The 12,582-nt window shown below is 44.1% G+C and overlaps 1 protein-coding gene across 1 annotated transcript in view; it reads left to right on the top strand.

Annotated features, from left to right (window-relative positions):
- LOC143343180 (disintegrin and metalloproteinase domain-containing protein 10) overlaps nucleotides 1-12,582 on the top strand; it is a 176,049-nt gene that overhangs the window by 151,316 nt on the left and 12,151 nt on the right. The window contains exons 9-12 of the mRNA XM_076767789.1: nucleotides 1,203-1,327; nucleotides 1,652-1,780; nucleotides 2,701-2,869; nucleotides 4,879-5,048. Coding sequence (XP_076623904.1) covers nucleotides 1,203-1,327; nucleotides 1,652-1,780; nucleotides 2,701-2,869; nucleotides 4,879-5,048 — 593 coding nt within the window. The remainder of the gene's footprint in view (nucleotides 1-1,202; nucleotides 1,328-1,651; nucleotides 1,781-2,700; nucleotides 2,870-4,878; nucleotides 5,049-12,582) is intronic.

The following is a 12,582-nucleotide window of genomic DNA, read 5'->3' as shown; positions in this document are numbered from 1 at the left end:
AATTTCAAGGTACAAAGTGAAATACACGTGAAAGGAACTTATTCCTAATTTTTCTAAAATTATTACTTCCTGGGAGGACCTTTCGGCGTAATGGAATTAGAGGTTTAAAGCACGCGTTTAAAATGATATGGAATTTTGTTTAAATTCTCCCAGAATTTCGTGACATTTTCTCCGGGGAGGATTTCATTATACATTCGCACGAGAGAAATCCAAAACCGGGCTATCTATTTCGACGATTCGTTTGAATTCAATGGAGGAGGAAGTGGTTCGTCGGCGTTTTTTCGACCGACGAAGGCAAATAGCCGTTCTTTGCGAGCCTTTAATTAATTTCGTTTTTAATTTCCCCATTGTCGTTGGCAGTATTTTACCTGGCTGTTCCTGCCGTCACGGAAGCGTCGAGGGAACGGGGGTCGGGGATCGGGGCGGGCGGCGGTTTCAGGGAAGGGAGTTGAGGGGTTGAATTCCCAGCCGACGCGGACGAACATCGTCCTAGATGTTATCCAGCAAAAATAATAAATCAGGCGTCCAAAGCGTCCAGTAATTTAATTTCTGGAGGACTTTTATGCCGTGGCAACTTCCCTCCGCTGGGGATCGGTGTCCGGCCCGAGTGCATGAAACGAGATGGAAAAAAAGAGTCTGCTCGTCCACGGCCCCATTTCCACCCCCTTTGTTCGCCCTTTTTGTTCTCAGAAGTTTTGGCGGCATTTTTTCTCCCCTCTCCTCACTCCCACCCTCAAAAAAAGCATTCAGCCATGAATATTCCATGAACGTAGCTCGTGAATTTCAATGGAAGGGTTTGTTTACGAACGTCCAGTGTATTCATCTAATATGCTGAACTTTTCAAGACCACCCGTACATCGTCGATTTATATTTTAAACGGCGAATGCACCGCTTGATTATTTAGATCGTCGTCACGGTTGCGGTGCAGAAAATAGAACAAATTCAAGAAAGAATAGCTCTTTAACCTTTGGTTTCCGTTACCGAAGAGTTGTGATTAATTACGAAGCAAATGGAAGTTTTCCTTAAAGGGGCGTCCGACTATTATTGACTCGTACTACTTGAAATAGTATACGAACAAGTTCCCACTGTAAATCTCAGTGGAAACGTTTTAAATCTCTTTTCGTCCACTACTACCCCTTCTATTATATATATTCACATTTTTTGAAGGTGTAATTACGTGAAATATTTGCAATTTTTTGCAGAGGAAGACTACGACGCGTTCTGTCTGTCATACATGTTCACGTATCGCGATTTTGAGAAGGGCACCTTGGGATTGGCGTGGACAGGGGACTTGAAAAATGCGGGTGGAGTCTGCGAGAAGAATGGGGTGAGTTTTCTTAAACTTACGGAAAGTTACTTTCCAACACCCTTCGACGTAACAACGTTTACTCTCACGCTCTTAATATTTCGATCACAGTACTTCCGTTAAATCCAAGTTTGCGATATAAATAACTTTTTTAAACAAACGCTGGATATAGCATTTTTAAGTCTATTTAATCTGAAACCTTTCTTTAAAATTACTAAAATTGTAAGTTTGTCAATAGACTTTGTTAAAATTAGAGCTCATGGCGTTTATTTTGAACGACAGACTTCTGAAAATGGTTGGTACAAGTGACACTGGCCTTAAAACTAACACCACTTTGTCTTGCAGCACTACAGGGGAAGCATGAAATCGCTGAACACCGGTATAATCACCCTCCTGAACTACGACAAGCACGTACCACCGACGGTTTCTCACGTCACCCTAGCACACGAGATCGGTCACAACTTCGGATCCCCTGTAAGTTTGCCAGTGCATCGGGCTTGCATGTTACGACGTGAAAGCCGAATACACGTGAAAAGTTTTAGGGGTGGGTTCGGCAATGTTAGAACCGAGGGTAATTTAACTTGATACTGCTCGTATTTTGATTCATTACTCTGCTCGTAAACGCAAACCCTGTTGCATCTTACGCTCGAGAAGATCGACGTAAAATCAGACACTTTTTAGGAACGTCCGTAGAATTTTACCAATGTACGAGCTAATTGAGCGACACAGATTCTTTGAATATTACTGGAATTTCACGCGTGCAGCCCCTCGGGCGAAACAATTTGAACAACGTGCGTTACTAAATTTTTGATAATCTTCAAGCAGCTAGTTCGGATCTTGGGGAATTTGCAAACTCTTACAGTAGAAAATTAGGCAATTTAGAAATTGAAAACTTTGGGGACATTAGCAAATTGGAAAATTGTCATTTCCTTTAGATCTCAAAATTATTGACTCTCTTGTAACCATGGCAAATAGGGTTGTTGGAAAACTACCTCTTTCCTCAATATCGAGTTGGTTACAAATTTAAAATACCATATAAATATATTAACTAAAGCCAGATGAATGGTTGAAAGGCAAACAGAAAATAGAAAATCCGATTAGACCCCCTCAAAAGTTTTACGATTTTTATATATCTTTCACTCACGTGTTGAGGCCATAGGATTTCGGCTGAAAATCCCTGTTTTATTCCGTCAAACAAAAACTTCAAATATTCAGAGTACAAGAGTCTCTGTTTCAACGAACGATTCAAATACAGAAAGCTTTTGGGGCAAAGAAGCTTCCTGGTATCAAAGTTAATTGAATTTTCTTTCACAGGAGCAACGTCCTTCCTAGCACTACTCATAATAAATGATCCAGAGGCAGGTTAACATTTTCTCTTTCTCTTAACGTGATAGCACGACCCGGACGAATGTTCACCCGGAGGAGAGGACGGAAATTTCATAATGTTTGCCAGAGCTACCAGCGGGGACAAACGAAACAACAATCGCTTCAGCCCGTGCAGCTTGGTCTCCATAAATCCCGTTCTAAATGCCAAGGCCCGCTCGACCAAAGGCTGCTTCGCCGGTGAGTAGAGGAGCTTTCGGAATTTTAATTAGTTTGGAACAGAGTCAGAGGCTGCGTTGCTTCGAGTCATCAGCCCTGACCCCACAGTATCGATCTCCTTTTCGCACGATCGCTGAATTAATTATTTATACAATCGCCGCGAAGCTGCTCGAAAGATAGCGTTAACTGGCAAAGAACGAGCTTCGTGTTGACGTGTTCAGGGAAATCATGAAATTAGAAAAATGAACAACTGAGAGATTAGGAAAATAGAAAATTGGGAAATCATGAAATTAGGAAAATGAGCAACTGAGAGATTAGGAAAATGGAAAATTGGGGGATCATAAAATTAGGAAAATGAGCAACTGAGAGATTAGGAAAATGGAAAATTGAAGAATCAGTACCTAGAAAAATTGGAAAGTCAGGAAAATTAAAAGATAAGTTTTCTCTGATGGATTGATCTGAACAGAAGATTTAAAGCTTGGAGTAAAGTTCCGGGAAGTTAGGAAACGTTTTGTTACGCAGTAAAAATACTTGGTGGCTGACGTTCGAGCTCGTCGAGCTTTCTTTACTTGTTTTCTCTCAATAAAATGCAATCGTAGTTTTTCTAATCCACCTTTGGTTCGTTAATAAATTCGCACTGCGTGGGAAAAAAGAGAAACGCTATCGTTGCTACGGAATATCGATTGACCCAGGGTCTAACTGCAACTCAATTGCAATTCTAATAGTGGACTGTACATGGCCCGCGTGAAACTCGTTTCGGGCAACGAGCATTGGTCGCACAAACGTACGAGCAAACGAGCGACGAATCGCGCAAACAGGAAACAGATACGACACGTTAATGGTTAATGACACAAAGATCCCTCTGTCCGGCCATGTCAACGAGCAAAAAAAAAAAACAAGTCGCTCGAAACTCGTATGAAACAATGAATTTTTGCGGTACAAATGAACGAACCACGAACGAGGGGAACCACGCAATAGAATTACACACTGCATCCTGTATACACGTTGATTACAATCAAAATGTTAACTCTACCGCGCGCCATTTAATTTACAAAAAAAAATGTTGCTACGGTACTAAAAGTCAACATTTTTTTTTTACGTATTTACGACTACAACTTTAAAACGGCGCACGAAACGTATCGCGTAACCATCGCGTAGCAGAAACTCCTCTCTTCTTCTTCCACGTAGAGAAAGAACGTTTGTATCGTGGCACGGAAATATTCGCCTGAAAGTGTAACAAGAATCTGCGTTAAAATTGTAGCCGATGTGAAAACAGAACGGCGCAGGAATCGCAGCCCGCAATTGATTCTATTACGCGGCCACGGCCGACTTGTTGGACTTCATTAAATCCAGGATTTCATTAAGCTGGCAGCAAATCAGGTTAACATTTATTCCATCTACTTTGCTTCTATTCGCGGCTCGTTCTTGGTTCGCTCGGAATCAGAGCAATCTAGCGTTACGTTGGAATTCCGAAAGACTTCGCCTGGCTACAAATACACACACAGGGTGAAGCACTTAAGAGAGGCCGCATGAATAATTCATTTACTTTTGGCGATAGACAAAAATGCTTCAAATAAATCTTCCTTGGTTTCAGGGGGGGGACGTAATCTCGTATGAGTAATATTTTTTCGTAGGTGGAGGTGTAAAATGAGGTTACCTTTTGCAGCATTTTTACTACGCCTCGCCTCCTTTCGCTATCTCTCTTCTTCTTAAAGAGAATTATGTACTTTTATAGCAGAACTCGGTGTACTAATAAATTCTGATACTCCCAGATGCTTGGAAAATTGGGAAATTAGGGTATTAGACAATTGGAAAACGTGGAAATTAGGTCATCAAACAATTGGAAAATGCAGAGATCGAAAGATCGATTCCTTTGAAATAGATGTCTGGAAACCCCAGTGTGGTCCGTGCAAGAACAAGAACGAACGATGTCGTTGGCACGGAACACGAGAAAATATGAAACCAAAATTAACGTGTAACGTCGAGAGCTACGTTTATTGAAGTGTAATGGAGAATCGATGATTCCTCAGAGCCCCAGACTGCCATCTGCGGGAACGGGGTGGTGGAAGATGGCGAAGAGTGTGATTGCGGGTGGGAAGAGGACTGCAACGACCCTTGTTGCCACCCTCAACGACTCCATCATGCCCCTCGTGAGATACCTTGTCGTCTTGCCGATGGTGCAGTGTGCAGTCCCAGTCAGGTAAGTGGCCCCTTTTCGTTCATTTGCTGACTGTTCAGAAACGCTCGTGACACTGGTGAGCCGTGATTAAGTCTAATGTTCCTCCTGGGTCGCGATCTGCCTTCTTGAACTTTGCTTCGGGTTGTTCAGAAAGATTAGAAACCCTCGTCATCCGCAAAGTCGCCTAATTATTCATTAACAACATTGTTCCGACCAACTACGATACGTTTACAAAATTTATTAACTAAAGGAATTGTTCAAGCGTTAAACAATTATCCTACAACGAGCAACGACTAAAAATTGCTGTTCTTAGATTATTCCTGGCAAATATTTCAGAAACGAAACCCACCATTTTTTAAATGGGAACATGTACCTGCTTTTGTAAGACCGTTTCTATTACGCGTTCCAAGATGCATTTAACGAGGCGGGCATACCGCGCCCCTGACGGACCATTCACCATACGTTCCCATGAATACCGAGAGACCCAGAAGTTTCCATTTTTTAAAGTCTCTGAATGGAAAAGTTACGACAGAAATTGCAAACGTGCCCCTTCAGGACCGAGTTTCCTTGAAATTTCGACAGAGACTCATTTTCATTCCGACAAAAGCTACAATCTATGCTGAATATGTTATGAATTCGTATTGAATATCTTGAAAGGATACTGCGTCCTACGAAACGGAACACGGTCGTGCAATATCGATTTCCCACAGAGACACGGAAAACACTATTATAGGACACGTCTGGACGTCAAATCGCATGAATTCATCCCTGCTTTGCCTGAACAATGATTCTAATTGTATTAAAGCAGCAGGATTGTCTTTAAATACAAAATAACAACCCCACGTAGTACAGAATACATAAAGAAATGACGTTCCATGATGCTGTACGTATTAACCGACAAAGGACTTTAAATTATTTTATTATATTACATAAGAAGACGATCCCTCAAAGTCTCGAGTACTCGTGCCCCGCAATTATCTCAAAGCACGAGACTTCACCCCCTCGATTATCTCGAAGCTCAATTCTAACCCTAAAGTCCTTCTCGCTCTTTCAATCATCATTAACCCGAAAGTACCATTTCTCTACTCGCCTGCAATCGACAAAGAATACTTATTACAAGGCACAGTGAACTTCTATACCAGTTTTCTAATTTCGCGTCTTCTGGACGGGGAACAAATCCAGTCATCAAGCGAGAGAATACTGTCAACGAATTTAAGTCGTGTCCATTTCGATGGAACTAAATATTTTCCACGTATAGGGTTAGATTGTAGCCTGAGAAGCATAGATTTAAAATCGCTACGTGTCTCGAACACACAACGTTCCATTAAGGAATGTTTCGAGCTTCCTTGGTAGTATTAACGACGAGCCTTTTGTACGAATGAAATCCCCCATTAAATGCGACCGTTTGCAATACTCTAACGTGTAACGTCGCCAATTAATATAACAGAGCGTGGCAAAGGACGGGCGGATGGGATGCAGGGGGGCGGGTATTGATGTTTATTAATGATACACTGAAGCCGTAATTAAACGCGAAACGCGTAGTTACACGCGTCCCGGAGCCGCGCGCGAGCGCGTCGGTCTCGCGTTAATCCGACCGATGCCGCTCGTTTGTTACCCCAAACGCGGGGAACTTCGATACTCCCCGTCGGCGTGCGTTGGATAATTAAACGGACTGCCGATAATGAGTAGACGAACTCCTTCCGCGGTCGAAATCGAGACGGCGGTAATTTAAGCGGCAGAGAACTTCGACGCTCCTTCAGTGGAACGGGACTTGTAGGGATGCAAACCGTAAATCGAACTTGAAAGCGAGTAACTCGAGACTAAACGTTGCCCCGTTGGCGTCAGTTTTGCACTGTTATTCAACGAAACAATATAATTTTGATAAAGATAAAGATTTCTAATTTCACGCGAGAGAAACCACAGTGAAAAATATGCATTTTTTTATTAAAAAATAAGGATTTATCGACGAAACGCGAAGGAAGAAGAACGTGTTCCTGGTGTCACTGATTTTTTTTAATTCTATTAATCCGAAACAGAGGAGTTATATTGTTTCGCGTTCGGTGCGTGGTCCGCGACGGTCAAATCTACGACCAAATATTGAAAATTTCTGGAATAACGTCACTCGCATGCAAAATGGTGAAATTTTACGAAAGAACGATGAACTATTTTCCGCGAGCGTATAAAAAGTATATGTTCACGTTTAAAAATGAATAATTAAATATTAGCGCAGTGGCTTGAGTGCCCGGCTACGATTACGAGAGACTCGAGTTCGAATCCTCAAAAATGCACTCTGATTTTTTCCGGGAAATCTCCATCCATTATTAAAAGGCAGGATGAGAGAAACAACCGCCAGATTGTGGAAAATAATGAAAACTAAAAGGAAAACTTTCACACAAAGATAAAAAGAAAAGTGTGATGAAGGTAACCGGGATAATTGAAGCTCTAGAAGTACTAATGAATATCCGGAAAACCATGTTCCAAAATTGAAAGCAAAAATGGTTGGCGGAATAAACGGGAAATGTTTGAAAGCTCGGGAAAATTCCGGGAAAAAAATTTGCACGGAACACTACGAGAACCCCCCAGCTGTTTCTGAAATGTGTCCAATTAGATCGGCGCGAACTGAGAGCAAAATAACAACTCTTGAAACGAGCGAATGGAAAAATGTTGAAAACGCGCAACGGTCTGGAAAATTCATGATTGACGAACGCAAGAACATGAAAGAAAAACGGTCGATAGGACCCGTGTGCAACAGCAACAACGGGGGTTCAATTCCTGAGAACAAACGCCCTTGAATACACTACGACGGTTTCCACGAACACCAACCCGAAACGACCACTTTTCCCGGCAACATTGCTCTCCTAGCAGATCGTATTACGGGCTGCAAGCAATCTCGTGCACGTACGATTCTTCTCGCTCGAAGAAACTTCCTGGTCACGGACGACCACGGAGATGGCTCGAAGTCGAGAATTAGTTTCCAGGTATGTTCGTAGTCCCCGAGTCTGGTTTCCAGATACGCGTTGTTATCGTCGACGAGGTGGCAAACACGCGGAGAGAGGAAGATGAGTTTAATTTTCGATGTTAGCCGCCGCCGACGCCGTGTTCCCGGCTCCCTGGAAAATGGGGCTAATTAATCAAACTGAAATCGAGGCGGCCGCCATCGGCTAGGAAGCCTTTCGCGAGACGCGAATAGGGAACTGCAGTCGGCCGAAAACAATTAATCTCGTTACATCGTGGCTACGAGCTTGGGACGAGCAGCTTCGATCCTCCAATTTACAGTTAAAACTTTTAGTTACGATCGCTGTTGGAACGAGAACAACGAATATTCTTTATGCAAACGATGGGACGTTATCCGGAACACTATCGATGCTTGGAATTCTTTTCGCGCGCGTCGCCACGTGTTACCGAACACACGAAATTGGGTAGCTCCGAGGCGGAAGTGTCGTTAAACGAATTTTTCGAACCGCAGGAAAAAATTACAGCCGTACTGTACCGCCGCGGTTACAATTGCTGCGTTTTCAACGTTCTTTCGCGTCACGCACCTAATTATACGCGTGGATAGTGAATGGACTGTAATTATAGAACGCTTCGTTTCGAGTTATTCAGGTCGCCTGTGGTGCGCGATTTCGACATTATTTTCAACGAACGACCCATGAATTCCGTGTTGTCCCGTCGTCCCGAAATTTTACAACGGAACAAATATGCGCCGTTGTAATACGTTCTTCCTATTTTCACCATTTCGCGCGAATTCTATTCGAGAGACGAGCGTTCATTTTTCAGAACTACGCGTGTATTTATTCGTTAAAAATTCCAAAAGATCGCAACGTCACCTGGTTTCGTATCTAATCGACTGCTCCGGAGAGACAGCTCCTTTCTTCCTCGTCGCGCTATCGCGAGCGATGAAAGAAATCCGTTGGAAGAAGCGGCAAATGGCGGTGGAAACGATCGAGACCAAGATGCGCGAGGACGGTTGCCAGAAAGGCGGAAACGTTAACAGAAAAAAGGTGCTGGAATCGGAGGAAGCGACGCTCGCGGAAGTCGATGCATTAGGTGGATCGCGCGGGAGAAAAGTGCCGGATGCAAAACACGTAGATCCGCGGAACGAACGACGGGGGACGTAGACGAATGGGCGACCTCTTTTGGGACGCGTGTTTGCTCGCCGGTTGAAAGAAACGCCGCCCGGCAATAAACAAGGGAGGGAGGCGAAAAAGGAATCGAGAGGAAGCTGCGGACATTTAACGAAAGCGAGCTGAAGTATTACGATGCCCCAGAAAATATCGCTCTCCTCGAAACCTTACTTTATTATCCCCTCCATTTCCGCCCGTAGTCGCTACGCGTTCGGAATCGCTGAATACAATTTCATCCAGAGTTTCTAATAAATGCAGCTTTCCAGTTAGGTCCGGATAGTTTGCCTCTGACCCTACGGGCACGCTTTACTTCTACAGAAAGTGAATAGGATGCGCAATATTTTCCGGGACACCCTAATAGAACGGCGAGAAAAATCGGGGTAGAAAGGCGCGTGGGGTCGCGTCTGATGAGAGAAAGAGTGGGACGATGGGGAGGGGGAGCGAGAAAAAGGTCGAAAGACGTGCAGCTCGCGAGGAACGAAAGAAAACACGAACGGGACAAGAAGAAAGATAAATAGTCGCGGAGAAAGGTAACCGAGCGGGGGTGTTTATGGAAACGCGAGGCACGAAAGTTGCGACAGAATGGATGTGTATTATTCCGTGAAACGGCTGAGAGAACGGTTAATGAACTCGTAGTCGGCGTTGCCTGGTAATAGCTGGCCGATAAGTTCCCAAACTCCGTGCAACTTGACACATCTCTTATGAAACTTTAATACAATTACAGAGCAGCTTGCTCAGCCTGTTAAAGGGTTCTGGGTTATCGCTAAAGAATATTTCAGCGCACCCCAATTACCCAGTTTTCGGCCAACTAACAACTTCTCAGACAACTTCAGACTTCGATTGTCTCTGGTTGCATGACAAATTCTCCACGGAAGTTTGACACAGTTGCAACCCGGTCCACCTATGCTGAACGGCGGCTTACGCGACCCATTAAAGGGGCAGAATTATCGTCCAAGAATATTTTAAGATTGCGCTGGATGTTCGACAATTTTTAGGGGATTATTACACGTAGAGACTTATCTTGTTACAACTGGATCAATTATTGAGTCCCCGATTTAACTTTCGACCCCGATAATTCCGAAAACGTTTGACAGATATCTGATGAAAACCGCGTTAAAATTAAAGTTTCAAATGTACCAAATTTGTTCGTCTCTCTGACAGCAGTTCCATCGCCGAAGAATATTTAATCGAGTCCACGTGATACTTTTAACCGCACCAGAGATTTTATAGAGTGTCGAGGGCGGATGGCTTTTGGAGAAGTGCAAAACGTCCCTATCGGCTGAAAACTTCTCGATGGAAAGCTTATTTTTTTTCGATGCTTTCCAGTTTTCGATTAAAATAATTTACGTTCCCGTGCACGAAGGGAGAAATTGGTTCGCAGAGGGTGAAAGGTGTCCACTGTCGGCGCTTTCGCCTGTGTTACGGAAACGGTTGCCTCCGACAGCCTCCAGGCAGTTTCGCCAGATAATATGAAGGAGTGGCGAACGGGGGAGGGCGCGAAACAGGAGTGGGCGGCAAAGGTGGATGTTCACCGATATCCTCGAGGGTGTCGCGTTCTTCCCCGTGACAGCATTAAGGATAAGGGATTGCGATCCCAGGAGGAGTTCTGCAGGGAAATGAAGCACGTATAGGTGTCGCGATTGAAACGCAGATAGGGCGCGCTCGGTGCATGTGTGCGTGGGACCCGCGCTTTGAAAATAGAACGCGAGGGATTCGTTTTATCGAAGGAAGTCGCATTACCGTTCTTGCTGAAGGATCGAATCTCTCGAGATGGTGGCTGGATCGTTCCACCGCGTCCCACGATCGCGTCTACTGTATTCGTTAAAACGATCGCGACAACGAGAGAACCGCGCTATTATTTTCCTACGGTTTGATTGCTTCCACCATCTTCGATACAGGCTGGTCCAAACATTAGTCCTACATCTTGCTTTTAAATATGAAATGATTTTACCAAATGTCGTGCCGTGATTACTAGGACACCCTGTATCGTACGATGAGGAACGAATCCCATATGTTACGGTCTCACAATGCTGTTTGCACCGAGTTTTCCAACGTTTTCGACGCGTTGAAATTCAGGTTGGCGTACACACCTTCGCGTATACTGAAACAACAACGCTCAAATGCATTGGTCACGAAGAAATTCATGCGCGAGGACGGCTCGTTGAATAATGCCCCCGCGAAATAATACGAGGCACGAAAATTTCCACCGATTGCCAATATTTGGAACGCCGGGCGTTTACTTTGTGTGGATTTATTGAGTTTCCAAGATATTAATGTCGCTTTTGAATTGTTTGCCCGCGTTACACAGTTTTCAATCAAACTGCACGCGTTTGAATAGAGATTTCTATGTTTCACGCCACAGTGCGATCGTATTTAATTATTGATCGTGAAAATTTACGTTAGACTTCCTCTGTCAGCGTCAATTGTAAATTGAAAACATTACAAGCTCAAAGATATTGAAAATATTGATAAAGTAAGCATAATTCTCAATATTTTTACATCCACAAAACGCAAGCGACTTCGCAATTCGTATCGCGTAGTAGTGAAAGTCGTCTTCCGCGCACCTACCTTGCGCACACATGGCAGCGCTAGTGTCGCGTTGTTCCGGCGGGAACTTTAAATATCGCGGGTACAGAAACTTCGATTTCTCCAGTTTTTAAATAAAAAAAGGAACAGAAGGACCGCGCGAAAATACTTTTCTCGGTTCACAGTTCCGGATGAATCGCATCAGAAGCGATTCGAATAATTCCACGGTTCGTTAGCGGTGGCATTTCGCTACATCCGCGGCGGCAATTACTCGAAGGAGGACGGACTTCCGTGATTTCCTGCCATTGTCGAGCCCTCTGCCTTTTTCGTGCAAGGAATTCTTCCTATTGAAGTATTGAAATTCGATAAATTGATTCGTTTCAGTCCCGTGTTATTACGTTCCGGAGTGCCGGGAGGGCGGGGGAGGCAGGATTCAGTGCCGCCATAAGGCTCGCGGAGGAAAACCGCTCGGTTTCCGTTATTACGTGCGGGTCTGTGTCGATCGAGACGTGTACGTCATGCAAATGCGTAGTCCGAAGCGACAGACGATTGGTCCGCCTCGATTCCTAATTTCAGTTGACTCTCTGCGTGACAATAATCGCAAAATACAACTGATTAAATGGTTAGATGAACGCTGGGTGTGAGTTTTGGCACGTGCTAGATGCACAGGATGTCCTACGAGCTATTCTATAAACTTTTCGAACAAACTAGGTCACATTTATGGATATTTCCTTAAAGTGAAGCACTGTAGAACTTTATCATCAGGCGTTTCAGAAATGTTTCTTGACCTATCAGCTCGCCGATAAGACTAATCGTTGGAAAATAACGGGCTGGGCGATTAGGTGGACGCGGGTTTAAACGAGGGAGCCGATGAAGCGATCGTCGAGCAGATTTCTCAGCCGGTT

This window comes from Colletes latitarsis, chromosome 7, assembly GCF_051014445.1.
Source record: "Colletes latitarsis isolate SP2378_abdomen chromosome 7, iyColLati1, whole genome shotgun sequence".
In the NCBI taxonomy this organism is placed as follows: Eukaryota; Metazoa; Arthropoda; class Insecta; order Hymenoptera; family Colletidae; genus Colletes; species Colletes latitarsis.
The sequence above is the reverse complement of the archived record's forward strand: the minus strand, read 5'-3'. Positions and strand labels throughout refer to the sequence as shown.